This window comes from Emys orbicularis, chromosome 4, assembly GCF_028017835.1.
Source record: "Emys orbicularis isolate rEmyOrb1 chromosome 4, rEmyOrb1.hap1, whole genome shotgun sequence".
Classification (NCBI taxonomy): Eukaryota; Metazoa; Chordata; order Testudines; family Emydidae; genus Emys; species Emys orbicularis.
The window spans coordinates 86,476,255-86,498,379 of NC_088686.1; the positions used below are offsets into that span (position 1 = coordinate 86,476,255).

At 40.1% G+C, this 22,125-nt stretch overlaps 1 protein-coding gene across 1 annotated transcript; it reads right to left on the reverse strand.

Annotated features, from left to right (window-relative positions):
• Positions 1-1,551: 1,551 nt before the first annotated feature.
• On the reverse strand, positions 1,552-16,253 carry CCND1 (cyclin D1). The gene is made up of 5 exons (XM_065403689.1): positions 16,056-16,253; positions 14,262-14,477; positions 13,248-13,407; positions 7,462-7,610; positions 1,552-1,707 (listed from the first exon to the last, which is right to left on the reverse strand). Exons 1-5 carry the CDS (start codon positions 16,251-16,253, stop codon positions 1,552-1,554), a joined length of 879 nt encoding a protein of 292 aa, XP_065259761.1.
• Between the last annotated feature and the right edge of the window lie 5,872 nt (positions 16,254-22,125).

Consider the following 22,125-nt stretch of genomic DNA (forward strand, 5'->3'; position numbering starts at 1 on the left):
GTTAGATAGTTTTTGGAAATGTCTAATATGGGGCCAAATACACTGTTTTTGAAAAGAGTGTCTTTTTTTTTTTCCTTAATAAGCTGTGTTAAAACTGCAACATCAAGGGTAGAAAGGTTTTTTTTTTAAAATCAAGGGGCGATTGCGTTATTTTACAAATCATACTGGCCTTATGAACATCCTCTGCAATAAATATTCTTTTTGCCTTAACTATAAATTATATATTTTAGTGTTTAAAAACCTTCAGTTGTAAAACATCTAGAGACAATCCTTAAACTATGTGTCCTATACGTGAACCTTTAAGGCCCCTAATTTACAAACGTGAGTTGGCATCAAAGGATTTCTAAACTTCAACTTTTCTATAGAAAAGGATAGGAAGATATCCTGGCAATTTGTGAATGCAATTTCTCTCACTGGAACACAACCTTCGAAAAAAAATCACCTTTCCTCTAACACCATAGTTAAATGCACTTGCTTTGCAATTCAAAGTTTGCGCACAAGCACGTATATATTTCCAAACCATTCCATTTAAAAAAAAATTCCCATAATAAAAGAACGTATTTCCTATATCTAATGGACTGAAAGTGCTTTGAATGGAATGGTTTTAGAATATTTAAAAAAAAAAAAAAAGACTAGGCTGTGGATTGAACCTGACCATAATGAGGCTGAATATCTGTTGGGTCAGACCAGCATTTTATACACAGGTAACTACAAAAATATGAAGATTACAAAAATATAATATATTATGTCAATATTTCGGTTTCTCTTTATAATAGAGTATCGTATGAGTAGTACATTGGCCCTTCCCCGACAATGCTAAGCTGGAACCCTACAAAAGCCTTATGCACAGGCAATCCACAGGTACAAAAGATTAACATATAATAATGCTGTATACTAAAATACACTAACTTATGGGTTACGTTAACCATTTATAAGGTGAAGAGGATAAAAACCTAAGAAAATAAAATAAACATTTACAGATGAATTATAAAGTGACTAAATGCATAAGCAAGCAAGATACAGAAAAGCCTAGAACTGCGTTAAAGCTATGCTTTTTATAGGAAAAAAACAAAAAGAATATGTCATTTTCTATTAAAAAAAACCCTCTTCTACTTTAAAAATGGTTCGTTGGTTGGTTTTGTTTGTTTTATATGTAAGAAATCAAATCTAATACCTCCCCTGGAGACATTTTGTGTGTTAATGTCTATTTTTACAACATACAGACAAGAACACTTTAACATAAAAACTAGTTGATTATTATTGTATAAAATCCTCTATTTTTTGTAGCACAAACCCCTTGGGGTCATGCAAATATTATTATTATTTTTTTTTTTTTAAGACAGTTTTGGGGTATTTTTTGTTTGTTTGAAGTCACAGATGGAAGGGAGAAAGAGCAAGGAAAAAAATAACAAGAGTGAAGCTTTCCCTTCTGGTATAAAAATGTCCTGGAGAAAAGGGTTTCTGGGGGAGAGATCCTGATGCTGATTCCTTCTCAGATGCCCTTTCTTTGTCTGCTCTCATTGCCAAACAAACCGATTTGTAGAAGTCCTCTTAAATGTTCACGTCTCGCACATCAGTGGGTGTGCAGGAAAGGTCTGCTTCATCCTCAACAGTCTTTGTTTCTGAAGATATATTGTGTTGCTGTGCTTGGCGTAGACTGGATTCGAGGAGGGATTCAATCTGTTCTTGGCAAGCTCGTAAACAATCCTAGAGAAGATTAAAGGGGAGGGGGAACATAAACCTTTAGAAAATATATAAAACTATGTGCCTAATACTATTTTTGTTGAAGGCAAATAAAAATGTAACACCATTTATATAGGGGGGGAGGGAAGAGAGAGAGATGAAGACTGGATAACTCAAGGGGTTGGGCCACAGGTTTTTGCCATCTGGTATTTAGAGGATTATGTCAAATGAGAGTGTAGTCTCAGTTCATGTCCCAGTGGGATAAGTGTGCATCTCAACAAATTGCTACCACAGCTAACCTTAACTGGCCCAATGTTGTCAGTCTCAGAAAGAAGCCAATGACTGACTGGGCCATGGAGACTAAACTATAATGTCACCACTGGTAATGATGCCTCCATCCCTAAAGGCACATTGATGGGACAATGTGTTGAAGCGTATGATACTTCTGCCTGTACTGTAAGTGTTCTGTAGATGAACAGAGGGCTCTGTCTCCAAGGCTGTCGATCGGGCATCTTTCATGAGTATGAGAGTTTCATGCACCGTGTTTTTGGAAAAATTCGAATAGCCTCATTCTGAACTCATAGCAGTGTGAATCAGGAGTTACTATTTTGCAGTCAGTGCAGTTACTGAGCGTAAAACTGGAGTGAGATCAAGAATTAGGCCCAAGACTGTGGTGCTATGTAATTTCTATCTTTACAACAAAAATGCCTTGGTACTACGATCCAGTAGAAGTGATATAGGCCATTTCATAAACAATGGCTTCCCAGCTAAGGAATGGCTAAAAAAATTTTAAGAAGAGCTTTTCAGATTAAAGGTGCTATATAAATACAAAGTATTAATGACTAATATTCTGATTATATTCAGCAATGGCCTGATCACGTTAGCTAATTGATTACTAACTCTGCAAACATCTAAACAAAAAATGCAGCATTCCAAAAGACCAAAATGGATGCTTTTCTGCTGAATGCAGGTCTTTCACAACCTACCATCAAACAGCCAGTAACCTCATGGCAATGATTTAGAAAGTGTTGCCAACCTTTTAGCTTGCCACTGCACTCACCGTCACAGACAGAGAGACCAACTAAGAGTGAGACAAATCTCTCTGTGACTCATGGCTCAATATGAGCTTGATCCTGCTAAGTGCTGAGTGTCTCATGTCTCCAGGAAGGTGCTGAGCACTTTCCACTCACATTGACTTCAATGGGAATTAAGACCACAAAGCACCTCACAGGTTCAAACTTCATATGGGTAAAAGAAACCCCCCGAGCATCTAAGTGTACAGTTAGAATCGGCACATCAAGCATCCAAAATCTATTTATTCACAAAATCACAGAAATTAGAGATGGAAAAGAGCTGTTCAATCATCCAGTCTATCTTCCTGCAAATGCAGGACTAGATATTCTTTAGTGCCATGGACGCCCATTGCATGGGCATAGACCTGGAGTGCCTTAAACAAGCAAAACAATCACACAGCATATTGCCAAAATTCCTCCGGCACATTGTTTACTCATATATTTATAACAAACATTGTGAGCTTTTCTCAACATATTTAACTTTGTGTATTAAGGACTTTGAAGTTTTCTTTTAGTATTGCCTTTTCTGATTTAACCTATGACATGCGTTAGCCCTTGCGGTGAACCCAGTCTTCCATGATAAATTGCTGTCAAAAGTGTTAGGATGTGCATGACTGAGAATGAATGTTGTTTTCCTGAGAGGGTGACCTGCCTGCTGTTTTCTTTATCTCCCAGTTTCAATTCTGCCTTCATTCAGAAGCTTCTTGTGTGATCCACCAGCTTTTCACTGATTCCACTACCACAAGAACCTTCTCTGCCACCAATAAGGGCACATGGCATTTGGGGTAAAATAAGATTAGAAAACCAAGCAAACAATTCTCTGCAAGTCCTTTCTGAGAGAGGGGGAGGTTAATCCTACCTCTAAGCAGATCAGACCATCAGTTACAGCTCACTGAAAACACATAACCTATGACCTTTTCTGGTTTAAACCCTAGTGTAATATTTCCTCTTGACAGAGACACACAGTATTTTAAATGACAAAAAGAAACGCCTCATATCCTAAAGTCATCATGCCTTTGACTCCTACATACCTCTGGCCTTCCCAGTGAGATCTCTAACAAGACTCCCCAAGATATGACAGATCATTTCTGACTTCAGATCCCACAGGACACCCATTTTAACTCCTGATAGCATGCATGCCATGACACACATAAATAGATATATAGAAATAATAAGGAAACACAGTTTCTTTTTCGCTTCCAAAAGGTTTAGGCACTTTCAGATTGACTCCGACATAACTAGATGGCAAGTTTCTCACTGAAAGACAATGCACAGTTGTTTCAGAGCAATTCCAACACTGGCTCTGTTTTTTTGGAAACACTCTCACATACATGTTTGACTCTGAAAACTGAAATATGAACTAGTTTTACTTATAAAATTGAACAAGCAATGAATACATTTTGTAAACAGTTCAGGAGGGGTTTCTATACATGATTATTCTTTTCCTTTTGGGTACTGATAAAAATCTTCACTCTGAGACTGCAGGAGTGGATTGAGTTCTGATTGTATGTTGTTAAATAACATACAATCTTTACAGCTTACTGTAAACAGGCTGTCTGCTAAATTGCAATTTAATGAACAACGTGATGTTTGAAATGTTTTATGTTTTTGTTCAAATTATTTTTTCACATAGATATTAAATGAACAGCTTCTCTGCAAGAATATTAAATTTCTCAAAAATGCTACATACAAAAAAAAACTTACTGTGTACATTTTCATCACTAGCATAACATTACTGATTCCCAGTATTACACTTAAATTTTGTTTTTCCATTCTACTCACAGCTTCTGAATACTGGGAGCAAATACAAAACTTGTGTGTTAGTCTGATAACTTCTCCCAACAACTTTTCTGCTTCACTACCCAAATTTTCAATGCCCACAGTTTGTTCAAGGTCATAAGCCCTTCCTGGATTAATTAAGCTGCTCAGTAAAAAAAAAAAAAAAAAAAAAGCCTACTAGCTTACTGATGTGGTCAAATACCTTTATTTAACATACACAGTAGACCTGATCAGATTGAAATTCAGTCCAGCATAAGACTTAAGGTCAGATCTAAAGGAAACAAACAACAACAAAATCTATTTGGAAATCCTTTGTTATTGCCTGTCTCATTAAGAATAAAAGACACATGTTTGAAGGTGTCTCTAGTGTGGGCAGGCAAGAGAAGCAAATTCCAGTGTATTAAAAGACAGCATGGAAACCCAATCTAATCTAGTTTAGCAAATTTCTGGCCTGGAAATGAATGTCAGGCAAAATTCAGTCCATTTGGATGATGGGGTCAGGAATAGAATGATGGAAGACAGCCCAAGACTTCTAATTGTGATTATCTGACTTCTAATTACCACTGATCAAAGGCAAAATGGGAAACTGGACTCCTACCAACATAAACATGAATTTCATGTTCATAAAAGAATTTCAATCAGGTGATATTCATTTTACTTTAGACTCAACTTTCTTGAGACTAAGGTAAAAACTATCAGTATGAAAACTGAAATCCAACAGACCATCTGCTCCAGCTAGCAAACAATCAGGAAAAGTGTTAACCATTTTGTCAAAATGCATCAGTCTAATAAATACTTCAAAACAATCGAATCCACATGATATTAAATGTATGGCAATATGTGCCATCACTTGTGGATCAGCAACCCAAACAAAGTTATTAAGAAAAGTTTCAAGATCAGGATTAGTGTTTGATCCATCAGTTAAGTTAATTTGTTTCATAAAAAATGTGTAGTAAGCTCTAAGGTCAGAGATCCCTTTTTGTAGAAAATCAAGTAATTGTCAGATTCACAGAATAATTATAGCAGAGGATATTTCACCTTTATTATAAACATGGGAACAGAAATCATGTTAATACAGAAGACAAGGAAAGAAACAACAAAGATTTAGGTGATCTTTCCTTTCTGAGGTTCCTTAAAAATTTTTACATATAACTTTATGCTATGTCTTATTTTATCTAGCAAACTATGTAAAAATCTTAATATCTAGTTATTTTAAGACATAAACATAATTATCAAAAAAGTTTCCCTCCCACTCACCTTAAAGATCTTCCTTTTAAGTTCAGTTCATACAGATTGTGGCCTTGCAGACTATTTATGAATAATAAAACTCAGTGCCCAAAGTGCTTTTACTTCTAATTAAAAGTACTTTCCTGTTTCAAAGAGCTCTGACATTGACCAAGTCAAATCATGTAAGGACATGTTGCAGTTCTACATGATATAGAGTTCTGCGATGTGATAGAATCTAATTCAGGTTATATATCAAAAAATTGTAATTAGTATTTTCTTTTAAATCAGACATTCACTATCGGTGCTGATAGCAGGTCGCTTGCTTCTTCCTAAGTTCCTGATTCAAATTTCTTGAATTGGATAGAGTTCAAGCATACACTTAAGCACCTGCATGGTCCTAACAAATAAGCCAGAGTATTACAGGTAAATACCACTTCAGCAGTGGGATACTTAAAGCATCTGTAGTACTTAAGAGTATTTAACATTTCAGCACTGAATCAGTACTACTAAATTCTGCTTCTAGTAATACTAAGGGCAAAAATAATTTGCTGAACTGTGTGGTATAGTATCTTGAAATAGTTAGGATGGGCAGATACTAAGCAGCAGTGAAGTATTTGTCTATGTTGGCATCACCTAAATTCAAAATATCACAAAAATATTCCCTTATATGGGAACTAATCATTACAATGCTTTCATGATTTGCTAACAATCATTAACATTCTACATATCATAGCCCCTTATATTAACTTGGGTGTGAGTTGTTTGGTTGTTAGAAGAATTATATACCTTCAGTTTATGAATACATAAAATGAAGGGTTTTACAGCATCTCAAAGATTCTATTGCAAACCACAGGGTTGTCTTTATTTGAGTCATTGTCCAGAGCTTGGAGACCTCACAAGAACCTTTTTAAAGCATCTATTTATTGGTCTTCCACATTGTTACAAAACAAAGCTAAACTCTGCCCCAACTTCACACACCATTATGACATGGATCATTGACTTTAGGTCTTCCTTGTAGGCTCCCTTCCTGGCCCATTCACTCATGAAAGGTTTATTGCTCACTAGTTACTGATGTGCATCTCCTGGAAGCTGCAGGGCAAAATGAGAGTCCTGTGAGGACCATCTACCTTGTCAGAAAGTCGTGGGACAAACATTTGTTCCAAAAGGGAATTCAATACCAGCTACTGTGCAGGTCTAGCACGTAATAAACCAAATTAGATAATTAGAACCCCCTTAAAAAAAGCATTTCACACCACTTGGCACAATAAAGGGTCTCAAGAGTGGTCAGAGATAAGGTCAGAGATACCATGAAGTCTATTTATTGCAATCTTAGTAACTATTTCCTTGTCTTATTTTAAAGGTTTTTGTTCTACATAGGCTGCTGGTTTAATAACCTGCAAACCGAATACAGCCTCAGCAATTGTCCTAAACCAATTTAAGAGTTTCCTTTGCTTTGTTGATATGTTTGTCTTAACAACATTAGAACTGGCCATGGTATTCATATCAATGAACTGCAGTACCGTAATCTCTGATTTTTAATGTATATAACGATGACTAATAGTCACTGGGAAGAACAAAAGAGAATACATTTGAAAAACCACATCCAAGTTGTACTTTGATCAGCATTTACTGTCAAATCATATACTACAGTGAGACACTCAAAAAACTCTAAGATAGAGAGATTGAAAGAATCACTTACCGGGTCACATTTGATAACTTGTGATAGGAAATGTGTGAGACATTGATAGGAGAGGAAAGTGTTAGTGTTTCCCAGGTGAAGGCCTTGCACAGCTGCTACCACACTCCCAGCTGCGATCATGGAAGGTGGGTTTGAAATAAACTTAACATCTGTTTAAAGAGAGAAGCGGGGAAAAAAGAGAATTGATTTCTTTAGGATGAGCTTGCTTGTGTCACGCCTAAGAGTTAGATATGATTGCCAGATAATAAGTCTTAAGAGACTGTAGGAATGTAAACAAAGATTCCTCCTAATGTCACTTAACAATATAGGCAATTATAGGGCCCAATCCCACAAGTACTTATGCACATGAATAACTTTACCTGAGTGAGAAACCCTTTTTAGAGAAAGGCCTGAAAGGCTAATCATTCCTTTGAGGGATTTTTAGGATATTAGGGCCCTAATCCTGCAAACACTTATAAATATACTTTACTCCTGTGAGTAGTCCCATTTAAATCAATGGGATTACTCACACGAGTAAAGCTATTCACATTTTAAAGCATTTGCAAGATCAGGTGCATTATGTGATGTAAGCAGTCTCTGAATCATATACCATTTAAAACATAAACCTTTAAAATTATGTTAGAAAGAGAGAAATGTATAACTTTAATATAAAACAAAAGCAAAAACAAAAGAGATTGAGACCGCTTAAACCTGTTAGGAGGTGAATATTCCATATTTAAATTAAGGTTTCATCTTAAAAATGCTTTGTCTCAACCTAGTCTCTTGTCAGTCACTGCCATCCATCCTGGCAACAGGGATTTAATGTAAATGTGGCATAACTAAGTGACGGGGGTCCCAAGAATTGGCGGACAATCAGTTACATTCTGATGTGACACCATGCTGACAAGAGGCTGGGCCCCCTTCCAGACTGCATTGCTGTAGGTCTCTCTACAAAGCCACTCCCATGATTCCTTGAGAGGCCTATCTCTGCCATTAGAATGTTATTCCCACCCCCCCCCTTTTTTTTTTTAATAAGGGCAATAATCCACATTTTAATGCTCTTTCTGCTATATAGGAATGTGTTTGATTTTTGATTCATGGCAAAGTGCACCCTTGACCAAGTATTAGGAGGAAAAGAAATGTGGTACTAGTAAATGTCTAACTTTTTAGGGGAGAAAAGGGAAATGATACCTTATATACAATAACTTGAGATACATTCCTTCACCTATTATTAAATGTACAATGTACAACTTCTCCCTTGCTGTATAAACATAAACCATCTGTCAAACCCTTGAATTAAATCAAAGACATGAAAAACTTAAGCGGGGGAGGGGGGGCTCTACGAAATAGTTTAAATATTAAATCATTCATCTCCTTTATGATTTAATATCTTTTGTGTAAAGGCTTTAACAGTAAAAGCATCAGGATTCTCTCTCTATATATACTAATCACCTATTGTTGTAGGTATTATAGGTACAGTTTGGGGTTTATATCTCTGCCACTCCATCTGTACCCCGACCTGTCCCATACCCACCTTCCAAAGGGAAATTTGCCCAGAGCGCTATGAAATTGAAAGTGCCTTCAAAATTAAATTGATGTGATTAAGTATGGAAGGGTTTGTTATGTGCTATGTTGCCAGCTAAAAGCCAATCTGTATCTAAACTCATGTCACATCTTGACATATCTGAAATAGGTCTAACTTACCTCTTCACTCCCCCACCTCTCCCCAACTCTTTCCCAAAAGATATCTAAATAGATTTAGTTTGACCATTGCCAATAAATGCATCCCAGAGATAGTATCTGATCCGTTCACTCAAACAAATCACTAGTGTGTTTTCTTAGGTATACTTAAAAATGAGAGGCTTCTGTTGGTTTAAACAGGTCTGAAGATTTGATTCACCAAAATTTAGTTGTATATACATACACAGTCACAGTGAATTAGCTCCATTGTTTATTAGTTTCTGCATAATTATCATCCCAAAAAATGGCCAAAATTGTGTAAGTTTAATGAGTCCATTCAGACAGTAGCAAGTTTGGGATTCCTATTTGCTTTTTTCTTTTAAAGGGGGCAATAAACAAGAACATGAATTCACAGTCACACCCTTAGTATGTCCAAGGTGGAAACGTAATAATGAAGTTTAAATGACCAGTTTGTGTCTGTCCCCATAACCGCTCCAGACAAGCAGCATGGACTGTCTTTTTGTTGCAACTCAACAAGGAATTATTTGTGGCAGAGGCCACTAATTTCAGCATATTAATCAGGGGGCCCCTCTGGCCTGTAATTGGATGCCCCCAAGTGAAGAGTGTGGCATCATTGTCAGCCTCCATCGCCTCATCTTGCGCTATTGAGCGCTCAGGAACAAGGGGGCTTCGGTGAGATGAATTAGACCTGACACAGCCACAATGGGGAAGGGGGCCCCATCAATTGAAGCACACATCCCCAGTAGCCTATCTGAGACTTCATCCAAAAAGAATAAACAACTTCAGCGTTGTTAAAAAGAGAGAGAGGGAGAATGAGAGAGAGAGAGGGGGAGAGAGAGAGAGAGAGAGAGAGAGAGAGGAGGGGGAGGAGAGAGAAGAATGCCAGCCACCCTGAAGGGAGGACAAAGCAGGCATCTAGGCGCTGCAGCGCTTTAAAAAAAAATTCCTAACAAGGCGAGTCACCCCTTTTCCTTTTTAAATGGAGCAGCAATTCCATCCGTCTGGAGAGCTGGGGGCTATGAATGAAAATCTTTTCATTGAGGCAAATCAAAACTGTGAACATAAATCACTTGCTGCAAGATGCAACAGGTTCCAACTGGTCACATACCTTGAGTCTCCCAATTTTATAAAGGCCAGAGAATAGAAGAATTGTAGCAAAGTTGTTTCAAAGGGAAGTCTTTTTTTTCTCTCTCCACCAGGGAGGAGGAAAGAGAGGAGAGAAGAACAATAATAATAACATAAAGGGGCCTGGTATGTTTAGATAACGAGAGGGCCACAATGAAACGCTGAAGCTCCCAATATTTGTTCCTTTTCATTGTTTTGCTTGTATACAGCTGGAGTTTTTCCTTAACTCCAGTCTTAACTTGGGCCAAAAAAAGGCCTGTTTCCTTTTGAGTTATCCCTGCATTGCTTGGCCAAGCCAAAGTCCCATTCATTAAGATCAATTATGTGTTAACTTCAAACAACCCCTGGTAATTTTTTATTTCCTTCTCTAACCTAGCACAGCAAAAAGGCATCCTTTGGTGAAAGTATATTTAAAAAACAAAACAAATCCCCTTCTATTAGGCAGACAATTGAGGAGGGACCATAAAGGGAATTCCACTCAACATCACCTTTCTATGTAATCTTTTCTACCAGCAGCAAATACACATACACATCTTCGAACACTTCACCTGCCTTCACCTTGTATTTCAAGTAGTGCTCACACAAGGCCTGACCCAAAGGCCACTGGAGTCAATTTCCCAGTGGCTTCCATGGGCTCTGGATCAGGCCCACAGGGTATTCAGGGAAGTGCAACAGGTTTGCAATCCACCTAGATTAGGGCTGGCCAGAAAAAAATATCACACATCAAAAAGTGACGGTTAGATGCTGCTGACACCACATGTTCTTCATCTTGTCTGGGCATCACTAGCCAACAAGGGAGTCATCAGAAGAGAGACAAAAAAATCTTGGCATCCAAAAATGAAATAAAAATCCAAAGCTGATCAAACAGCTCTGTTCAACACTCCTTACTCAGGTAATATTCCCAGTGACTTCAATGGAGTGCTGAATAAGTCCCATAATCTTGATGACCTCCATGCTATTTTTAAAAGCTAAGTAAAATTCTCTGAACGTGGGTCACATTCGCTGATCCATTTTCCAGCTACCCATGCGGTGAGGAGTATAGTGTTAAATATAGTCTCTGGATGTGCTTTCTAAAAGAACCATAACAACACTGACAGTAGATCAAAGTACTGGACTCCTAGCAAGGCTTCAACCTTTGAACTACTCTTGTTTTCATCACTATCACTGCCAGCACAACCACCTAGATTAAACATCCCCATATCCAAAGGGGAGACTGGATAGCTATAAAGAAACACCAGATACAACTAACAACTTAGGTGGCTTCAGACCAGGCAATCACACATTAGAATTCACTGCAATCTCATTGTTCTGTTTGAATCTCTGTCTAGGAGAATACATTTGATTTTCCACAAATGTTTCAAATCCTTTAAAAGCTGTTTGGAGAGGCTGTAGTACTCACATATTAGGAGCAATGCACGGAGTCAATCAAACTTGTGAGCTGCCTGCCATTCTGTACTTAGGCCTACGAGAAAGGCAAGGCTGAACCCTACCAATAATGTATATATTTATCTTCAGCGATTCTATGGGTGTATCTCCAGGCCAGACACTTCAGTGGGAGTGACTATGTGAGACCAATAAATTATTTTTATTTTTTTTAATGCTTTTTTTTCCCCTTGGATCTTTTGACCAAATCCATTCCTTGTGTAATACCACTGAACACTAATTTACATCACAGATTAATTTGCTCTTTGGCTTTAAATACACCCTAAACTTTCAAGTACAGAGAAACAAGAGGGGTAGCCGTGTTAGTCTGTATCCACAAAAACAACGAGGAGTCCAGATACAACTAACAGAGACCTTTTCTTCAGACTGAACGACTCCGTGTCATGCAGGCATGACCTCTCCTTTCACTTAACTATTACTGGATATGAATATTCATATTCATAAAGGCAATATTACTCATTTCCAGTGAGTTTTTATTAGTGTCAACACGATCCTTGACATTCATCTTTATGTGATGCTACAGGCTTCCCTTCAAAGAAACATTTGCTTTGACTGCCTTTGATTCCTTATTCTTTTGCCACATTTGGGTTTCTCGTGCCACACTGAAGGGAATCACATGAAGTGGATTTTAAGAAAAACTAATCAATCCTTTAAAAACCACCTTTGTCCTGCCAGCCCCTCCACTCTTTCCCATGAGAACAGTGGTATCTAGAGGAGATCATAAAGGCAGTGTTGCTCTTCTGATCCCTTGCTCCCCATCTTATTCTTATTAGGATTCAGTGGATAAAATGCATGCACGCCTGCACACCATTTGTGCACGTGGGGTTTCCAGGAATTAGCACAAACACACACACAGTGCCCTTGAAACCAAAGATCAGGCCTCTGGAAACCTGGCCCGGGGAACAGTCAGTGTCTCTGGCTCCTCTGCAGTCCGCCCCTGCACATGCCTCCAGCAAAGCACGTGGCCAGCTGGGTGTGGACAGCAGACTCAGCCCTGTGCCAGAAAAGCGTCCACGCCATGTGCCCCTTCTGCAATCCACCATCTACCAGCATGGGAAAAGGGGAAACTTGAATGAGGGAGATTTTAAACATGCCAGTGAAATGCAATACAGAACTAACCACATACAAATTCTTCCTCCTAATGACTTTCAAAACTGCCTTAAAATGAATCCACAATGAGGGAGTCTGCCTCCAGGCCAGAGATTCTTTGACAGGCCTGCATAGGCCTAGATATACACTGGAGAAGGATCTAGCGATTCTTTGAGATATTTTTATTTAATCACTTTCCATGAAGAGTTTTATGCATTTACTTTATGTTAAACTCAGAAGAGAGGCAACTTCTTAGAAACTTACCTTCTGCAAAGTAATCCACCTTCTGCAAACAACAGGGGACAACACTCAGTGCTTAAATTATCTGCACTGAGTTCTGTGAACTTGATGTATGGTAACGCTACGGGAAGTCTTAGGAATTGGGGATAAGGGTGGGTGTGCATGTTGGGTTAGGGGAACAACACGCCATTTTAGTGTGCAGGGCATACCTGTAGCGCACAGAGCCACAAAAGTCTGGGCATGTTTACGGATGATTTGCTTGGTGTCCTCAGCCACAGGCATTTTAGTAAGGAAATGTTCAATGAAATCATGAGGGGTCATTGCGGCCAGATTCCATTTCAGCTTATTCACCAGAAACAGCTCCATTTGCTACAAAAACAAAAAGGAGGAAAGGGGGAAAAGAAGGAAAACAGTTAGATGCTCTGCTTATAAATAGCTTTGAAATGTAGCAATTGCTTCTGAAGTAGTTAAGGTGAATTTCATCTGTTTTACTGTATTCTGGAATCTTAATGCACTGGCATCTTTTTGATGCACTGACTTCTGAATGATTGGGAGACTGATGACTAAAATACTACACTTCCTCACCAGTGGTGCTGTGATGCTGTTAAGGAGGATTACTAGCAGGAGCGTACCAAGGTGAGGTTGCCTTTATGCATGAAACTACTGCAAGACTATCCTCACCCAGCAGCCCTGAAATGAAGCACTCCATTAACCAGTCAAGTTGCTGAACTGCACATTAGGAACGCATGAGGGCGCCAGCCACCCACTTTTTACCCGTTGTACTGTACTTTCTCTTAGGGTGAGGTAATAATGAGTATATTAGGGGTTTTTTCATTCGAATAATCTACTGTATCATTTAGTCTGCAATCGCTGAGAGTTTTCACAAGCCCAACTTTCGCTGGCTAAGAAGCGCGTGGAACCCCTTCATGCCATCTTACTGGAGCTGAGGGGGTGGGGGTGGGGGGCAGATCCACACTCTGAGATAGCCGTGTAAGTTACATCTGTTGCTCCCATGTGCAGTAATGGAGTTAGCCTGGGAGCTGGAGGTGAACGAGCAATAATTCTACGGGGTGAATTGCGCATAATTATTCAGTGTGAAGTAGGGGGCCACACTGGGCAGATCTGAAGAAGGAGCCTTGCGATTTTCTCTGTCGGGGTTGATTTTTATTTATTTTCCTCTCTCCTCATCTTGCTTTTTCCAGATGAACTAAACATGAAATTACCAGTAATTCGTCGGGTCTAATGGAGTTATCGGTGTAAATGCACAGTTTTTCTGCGGTTAGAGGAATAGTTTCCTTCATTTTTGAAGCCACAAACATGCAGGTAGCTCCCAGAAGTTGCAATCGGTTTTTCTTGAGGGGTTCAAACGACAAAAATCTGTCCAAATAATTCATAGCCAAGGGGAAAACTTCCTCTTCACATTTCTGCTCCTCGCAAACCTGGAAAAGGAGAGAGCTCGTTGAAACGAATAATAATTGTAGCAACTATTAAATCTAGCCATGCCTCCTCCCCCCAACCAAAGCTTGAAGGGCAAGGCAGAGTATGGGGGTGACGGGGCAGAAATAAATTTCCCCCCAAAGAGTGGAGAAAAGACTTAAAAGAAACTGAAAGAGAAAGTCGCAAACGGAGAAAGTAGGGAAATGTGGCGTTAGAAATCCGCAGCCGAGCTTTGGCAAAAAGGGGAAATCTGGATTCTCACAGATCGGCAGCCGCTTTAAAAAAGGCAAATAAATTGCAAAATGATGCGGGGACAGAGCTGGGATCCCAGGTTTTTGTTCTTATTTGCCAGGGTGCTGCCGATTCTCTGCTTTGGTCGAGACACAAAGGTGGCGTCCGGAGCAGCAGCAGCACCAGCACCAGCCCCATTTCCCCAGACGTCATCTTTTCAAAAAATATTTAAAAATATTTAAAAAATCAGCCGAAGCTCCAAAAAGGGCTGAAAACGACCCGGCGGGGGTCCTTTACCGATCCCCGTGCTGATGAGACACCTGGGGGCGTCCAGCGAGATACCCCGAAATCAAACTCACAAGGTCCCCCTCACCCTCTTCAGAAAAGGAACGTGCGACATTTCGTAGAGCAAGGGCAACGTGCTGCGCTTTCAAAAATTAATTAAAAATAGATCGCAGGCGCCCAGGGCTTCGGAAAAGGCATGAAAATGTAGCCCCGGCTCCCTAGTTCCTGCTGGGAATGCCCTGAAACATGTCCTGCCAGGAGAGTGGGGCATTTGAACTGGATTTTGCCATGCGACCTTGCTGAAAGTTTCTGCAGCACAAGCATGTCTTTGAGGGGTGACCACAGCTCGCTCTCTGCTCTGAACAAAGAAACTTTCACCCTGCATTTCCCCAAGAAATGACAGAGCCCAACAGCCGATCCTCCTGTCCACAGCCCCAGCAGGGACCCCCGTTTCTGGAGCACCCCCTGCCCTCCTTGGCTTGCTCCTGGGGACTTGCTAATTTTCTAATTATTAATAAACACTTTTGCTTTGCAATAAAAGAACAAAGATGGCGCATAATACTGGCACGGGCAGCACTTGCATACGTGTACATGGATATTAATTTAAAATAAAATCCCAATAAAATAACTGGCAAGGTTTAACTGCAGCCCTAAGACAAGAGTGGGGCGTTGGGGTGCCTGGGAAGTTGCTGTGCTCATCTGGGATCCCAGAGAAGGACTCTTAAGGGGGCTTTTTCCAAGTGGGGCTTTCAAACTTTGTTTTCTCTGGCACTGAGTTCATTCTAAAAGGTTCAAGGAAGACCCCCAGAATTTATTTTCTTTAGAGATGGGGGTGTGCTTTCCCTCTATCGAAGACACCTCATTGTTAATAAGTAAATAAAAGATAAGGGGATAAAAGCCATCACACTCTTGACTGTCAATATATATCGGTAGCAATATGTCCTGTACTGAAGGAGGGGTTTTTTGGGGGGGGAGGGGAGAGAGCTGGGGCTGGAATGGGGGAGTCATTCAGGGTTTATTCATTAATGCAGAAGCTTGCAAAGAAATCTCTGAAACATACAAACCTCCAGCATCCAAGTGGCAACTATTTTCCTCATATATGGCAAGATTTCCTTCTGCACGCACTTGAAGTAGGACACAGAGGGCGAGCAGGTCTCTTCTGCCTTCAGCATTGTCTGCAGAACCCTGTCATTTAGTAGGTTGGCATCTAGATAGGCTCTTCTGATGGTTTCCACTTCACAACACAGCAGCTGATGTTCCATGTCTGTCTCCTTCTTCTAAAGTCAGTTTTCTAAAGGACTGACTCAGTCTCTCTCTCTCTCGCTCGCTCTCTCTCTCTCTCTTCCCCTTCCAGGAGTCCCTTGGATGCTGCTTGCTGCTACTGCCGCTACAGCCCTCTGGAGGCTGCAAAACTTTCTAACTTCCAACAAAACTCTCCTGTATAGTCCCTGTGACGTTACTGTTGTTAAGCAGAGATCAAAGCACAAGAGAGAATGAGAAAGAGAGTGAGAGAGAAGCCAAAAGCAAGGGGCAGAGCCCTAAAGCCATCCCATAGGCTTTAAGTCCTTCCCCTTATACAGAAGCAAGGGTTTAATGCAAATGAGACAAGGGCTTGCTTTCTTCAAGGGAAGCAGAGAGGTGGGGGAAACCCAAATTGTCTCTTCAATGTATCATGCATAATTTTGCAAAATGGAGAGAGTTTTGCAGTGGGAGCTAAATGATGAATGGGACTAGGCCACACACAGTCAGGCATGGATATAAATACAGGGAAACTTATTTATTATTATTTTAGTGGGGGAGGGCAGCAGGACCATATTAATTATTATTATTGCCCAGCTCTAAATGAAACTAGTATTATTTAAAAATACGCTTCCAACCTGGACTGCCAGGGCATGTACAGGACCATGTCCTTTCCCCTTTCCGTTCCTTGTATTCTCCCCCCGCCCCCAATCAGCATAGATTTTTGCTACATCCCTGAATTTGAAAGGAATTAAGTTCCCCCTACAATATTTGTTTTTTAAAAAACTTTAAGCTTTTACCCTGCAAACGGGGTGGGGAGGAACATGGTGATAGCTCATCCAAGCTGCACTAAGAAAGCAGTTAACCCTAAACAGGCAATAGATCAGATATCAACACCCCACCCCCACTACACACACAACCACCCAGAAAAATCCCAGCAGTGCAGCAAAATGGTGGCCAGCATTTCTTCTAGCACAGTTAATACCTAGAGGAAGGTGCTGATATTCACTGGGGTTACCAAGGGCCTGAGCCAAAGCTCATTTAACTTAACACAGCCTTTCCGCAGTTGTAGTATTTTGTAATGTGCTCCCAGCATGGGTGACTTTAGTTTCCCAACAAAGTTAGCCTATTTTATACCTATGAAACCTTTTCAGTTTTTTTTTTATTAAACACTTGTTAAAGTTCTTCCCTTTAACCTGAATCATATTCAGAAAAGAAAGCTGAGCAGGCATTTGGGACTGAAGGGATTTGACTGCTTCTTGCATATGGGTGAATGCTATGAGTGAAATCTTAGCCCCATCCAAGTCAATGGCAAAACTCTCATTGACTTCAGAGGAGCCAGGATTTCATTGTGTCTCTTGATTTTTTGGGAAGATTGTAGATGTGGGGGTCCACTTTTGTCTCCTGCTTGCTGAAATGGTTCTCTACCTGCCTAGTGTGGGCACATCTTAATAAAAATGCATAATAATAATAATCATGAATAATAATAAATAATACCCACTCTTCTACAGTGCTTAGTAAAGCATCACCAACTGGGTTAGATTGCATGGGTGCCACAAGTATGTATAGGGCATGGTATAATGCTGTGTAGCCACATCCTTGTCCCTCTCCCACACACAGATAAGATATATTGGACATATTGCTACAGATCAAAAGACATGGCTACAGTTTTATTTATGTATAGTCTATATATGATAGGCGACTTTCACATCTGACATTTGTCTTTTCTTTGTCTTATCTATATTATGATGACACATAAAGGCCCCAGTCAGGATCTTAGCCCCTATTGTACTAGGCACTGTCTACCTATGTGAATTTATAAGGTCCTGCCCAGAACTTATGGGATTTTTTTTTAACGTGGGAAGAAATTTCCACTTATATAAATTACATTTCTTTTTTGTTATTGAAAAGTAGCAAATACGTTTCATTTTTTATTAAACAAGTAATACGCTCACCCCTTTAAATTAAATAAACTATTAGTCCATCCACCATGGCCAAGTTTAGAGTTACATTTTGTTTCACAAATACTTAAATCCCTCCTCCACCTCAAAAGTTTTTTTCTAATACCTGATTTGTTCCTTTCAAGCATTAGTGACATTTTCTAAGGCATTACAATTTGGAGACCTACAGGGCATCTTTTCTCCCTCCCCCCCCCCCCCCCCCATGATCACATTAGTTTGTCTGTTTGTTTCTTGGTCGCTTTTGCTAATAAATCTTCATCAGTGATCAGCTGCACTTATTCTCCTTCCCTCCCCCCACACTATATTTGCTTTATGGAATCCTTGCTTTCCTGATGCATTTTCTTTCTTTCTTTCTTTCTTTTTTTTTTTTTTTTTTGCATGATGCGAGCAAAGTTTTTTTTTTTTTTTTCATTCATAAAAATCCGCGTCGGTGTGGCAAGAGCCCTTGATTTATGAGGCGGAGTGGTATCAGCTACAGCTTTTCCGGACCCCCCCTTCCACCACCACCCTCCAGCTGAGACTGCTGCACAGACTGGCTTCTGCTGCGTGTGGCAAATTATTGCATGAACGAGATCGCCCACTTAAAACAAAATTGGCTCTAATTCCTGGAGGGAACCCCCGCCCCTAAAATGGGCTGAAATACAAGAGGAAACTGGAATTAGCATAAGCCAATAGGGGAATAGATCTGTTACCAGGCGGATCAGGCAGATCTGAACTAGGAACTTGGTTGATTTCTCTCTGACAAGACAAAGGGGACGGCTCAAAAGTGCAAGAGCTACAGAAAACCGTGAAAACTTAGATTGACTGAGGGAGGAAAAGTTTTATGACACTTTACATGCAGAGGTTCACACCACTACTGCTGTCACTGATAGCCAGTGACTACTGCTCTTTTACAGAAATAATTCTCAAACATCAAAGCAGAGTCATCAAAGGAATTAAATTATTTACTTGTGCACACTTTAAAAATCGCATCCTAACGCCGAGCAGAGAGAATTCTGAGCTCATTGTAGAGCTTCAAGTCTGATGTTTAATAGCTCACTTTGTTCTAACACGGGTGATCTGCAGCGGATTTAGCGGTGTTGCAAAGAAGCATTCAGAATGCAGTTTAATTCCCTTCAGAAAGAAAGAAAAGCGTTGCAACATTTTCAAAACAGATTGCGTATTCGTGCCTGTCCCTTTATTATTCAAATGCAGGAAGAACTTAGAAATTGCTCAGGTAGGGGGTAGTTTTATACCTCTATTAAAACATCCATTTGGGTTAAGTTACCCACATGTACATGACTAGTCCTGTTCATTCCTGTCTCTTCTAAGTGTGCACTTTTCACTCGATCCCAGACGGAGAGAACCAGCCTTCTTTTGTTTGTAAGAATGCCATAAATTAAACAAACCACTTCCCACATGTGTAGGTGGAATCTCACCTTGAGCCAGATACCTGATCGGCAACTTTAAAGGTTTCTTTTTCCCCCTCCCCAGTCAATGTTTTCCATTGTTAAACTTTTTCAATCTCTCATTGAAAAAAAAAAGCTTCTTCCTCCACGCTCAGTCTCCTTTTTTACATCGCAGATTTCTGAAGTTTGCCTAAAACATGCGGCGAGTCCCAACCACCCCCAATTCTGTCTCGCATGTTGCCTTTCGCAGCACGTATTGTTCCTAGGGTTATATTCTGCTGGCGATTTCCACGAATGCCCAAAGCAATCAGCCCTGTCCTCAAGCTACGCACACATCCCATGGTTTAAAAGACAGAGCGAGAGTGCGTGGAGAGGTGGTGTGGGAAGGTCGTTAGAGTGTGTTTAAAAGCAAAGCTGCCTGTTTCTTTTGGATCAAAGTCACACGAGGTCTTGGGCAGGAAACGGCTTTAGCAAGGGCCTAGTACAAACTGATACAATACATCCCAGGAAGGACCAGGATTGGGGGTAGAGGTGCAAGGTGGGATCCCCATAGTGACCCAGGTCCACCAGGCCCGAGCTAGAGCAGCACTAATGGGTCGAACGGGCCATTTCTATAATCACACGTTTGCCTTTGGAGGCGACGTTCTCATGTGCAGAAAAAGTCCCATGCGCGATTTGTCCCATAACGCGTCTTACAGCCAGGGGCAGCAGCAAGCAGGGATCCCACACACCCGCAAACTCGCCCGAACTGCATGAGCACAAGCAGTCTCACGCAGCAGCAATGTGCTGGCGTTTGCTCCGCAACCAGTCACTTTCCTGGGTTGAGTCACAACCTCAAATTAGTTCTACTTTCCGCCCCCACCTCCACTTATATATATATATATATGATTAACAGGAAGCAGGCTTTGGGGAAGGGGCGCTGGGCACTTTTTAGATCAGATCAGTAACCAATAAACCATGTAGTGCGAGAGATTTTTGTGTTCTAGGATTGCCCAGACACTGTGTTCTTGTTGCTGTTTAGATAATGACATTTTCCATGATCCGACTTCGTCTCTCAAAGGACTTTCTTTTAATTGTTTTTTTAGACAAAGGTACCTTAAAAAGCCCATGAAGGCAAGAGATTTTTGTCTTAGACATCTAACCTCCAGACTGCGTGGCGTAGCAGTATATGCCCCCCTGATCTCGCCCCTCTTCCTCCAGCACACACATGCATGTTTTCTAAGGGCTTGCTGTGTCTTGCCCTTGATGTTGAATTGCATTGTGTTCCTAGCGATGAGCATTTCTATCACTTATCCAAGGATTTTGAAGAGATTTGGATGTTTAATGTGCGAAATATTCGCCTTCTTCGTCTGGTGCTTTTTTCCTACAGTAAGAGGCTCATTTATTTAACTATCATTCTGAATCGAAGAAGTGGTTTTTTGGGGGGGGGGCAGGGGTGGTGGTCCTGCAAGCCAGTTTCTAATGACATAAAGATCATTCCCTTCTCCTGGGCAATGGGATAACTGCAGAATATAAAAACTCCGGGGGCTGGCAGTTCTCTGAACTGTGTTCCTGTTACACAACGTGGGCAAAGTGGTTGCACACGCTTACATATTCTGGAGGTCTCAAGTAATAAATACTGGATTATGTTTTGCCTCAAAAACACTTTCCCCCTTACATGTGGGCCACTGGTTACATTGTATTCTCATGAAAGAGGGTGCATCCAAATAGGACAGGTTAATGCAAATAATTGCTATTGTTATTGTCTGAAAATCTGTAACCTTACGTATTGTAATGACAAATAAAAGGTGACAGTTTGTAACTGCATATTTCATAGATTCTGCATGTTTGTGCAGTGCCGCTGAATATTTTGGTATACATTAAGTAACCTTTTACTTTCTTCGTTTAGTTTTTAACAAAACCTTTTAAAATAAAATAAAAAATGGTCGTAATGATCAATCTCTAGTATCCCACGATACTGTCCAAAATCCAAAATATGCTAACCCCCCCCCCAAAAAAAAACCCAAAGCCCACTAGCTAAGATTTTTATTTTTTATTTTTTGGTGAGTTCTGCATTGAAGCCAAGGCTGGGGAAATATAGTATGCTATCGCTTTAATTGAGGCTTCTGTCTTCTGATCATTAAATGGAAGCGCTGCACATTCCTCACATTCCTGCCTGTGCCTAAGTTAACAAGCCCACATGGTTTCTCTTATCACCACCGTATGTCGTAATCTTTCTAAGAGGCGGACACATTAAACGTGAAAAGTATACAGCATCTTCTTAGCCACATGATTTACTGTTTGCAGGTTTTATTTATTTTGGAAGCTTTGTTAACTCTGAACAAAGTTTTATATAAGTAGAAGGTTTGCTTTTTGCAGCACAACAATTGATGTAGCAGTGTCAATGTTTTACACACGAAAAACATATACATTTATTGAAAGTTGTATTGTTAGAGGTGAGAAATTCAAATCACAAATGAAGAGCTAACTAAATTTATATAAATATCATAGAAATTAACGGTGAAATAACAGACCTATGCACTGATGTCAGACTCAGGAATAAGAGA

Excerpts from the sequence above, each read along its gene's own strand:
- CCND1 (XM_065403689.1), bottom strand. The coding sequence starts at position 16,253 with ATGGAACATCAGCTGCTGTGTTGTGAAGTGGAAACCATCAGAAGAGCC. Across the intron at positions 14,478-16,055 it reads TTGCCACTTGGATGCTGGAG|GTTTGCGAGGAGCAGAAATG; the intron begins GTTTGTATGTTT and ends CTCCTTTTCCAG. Across the intron at positions 7,611-13,247 it reads TGTGGCTCTGTGCGCTACAG|ATGTTAAGTTTATTTCAAAC; the intron begins GTATGCCCTGCA and ends CTCTTTAAACAG.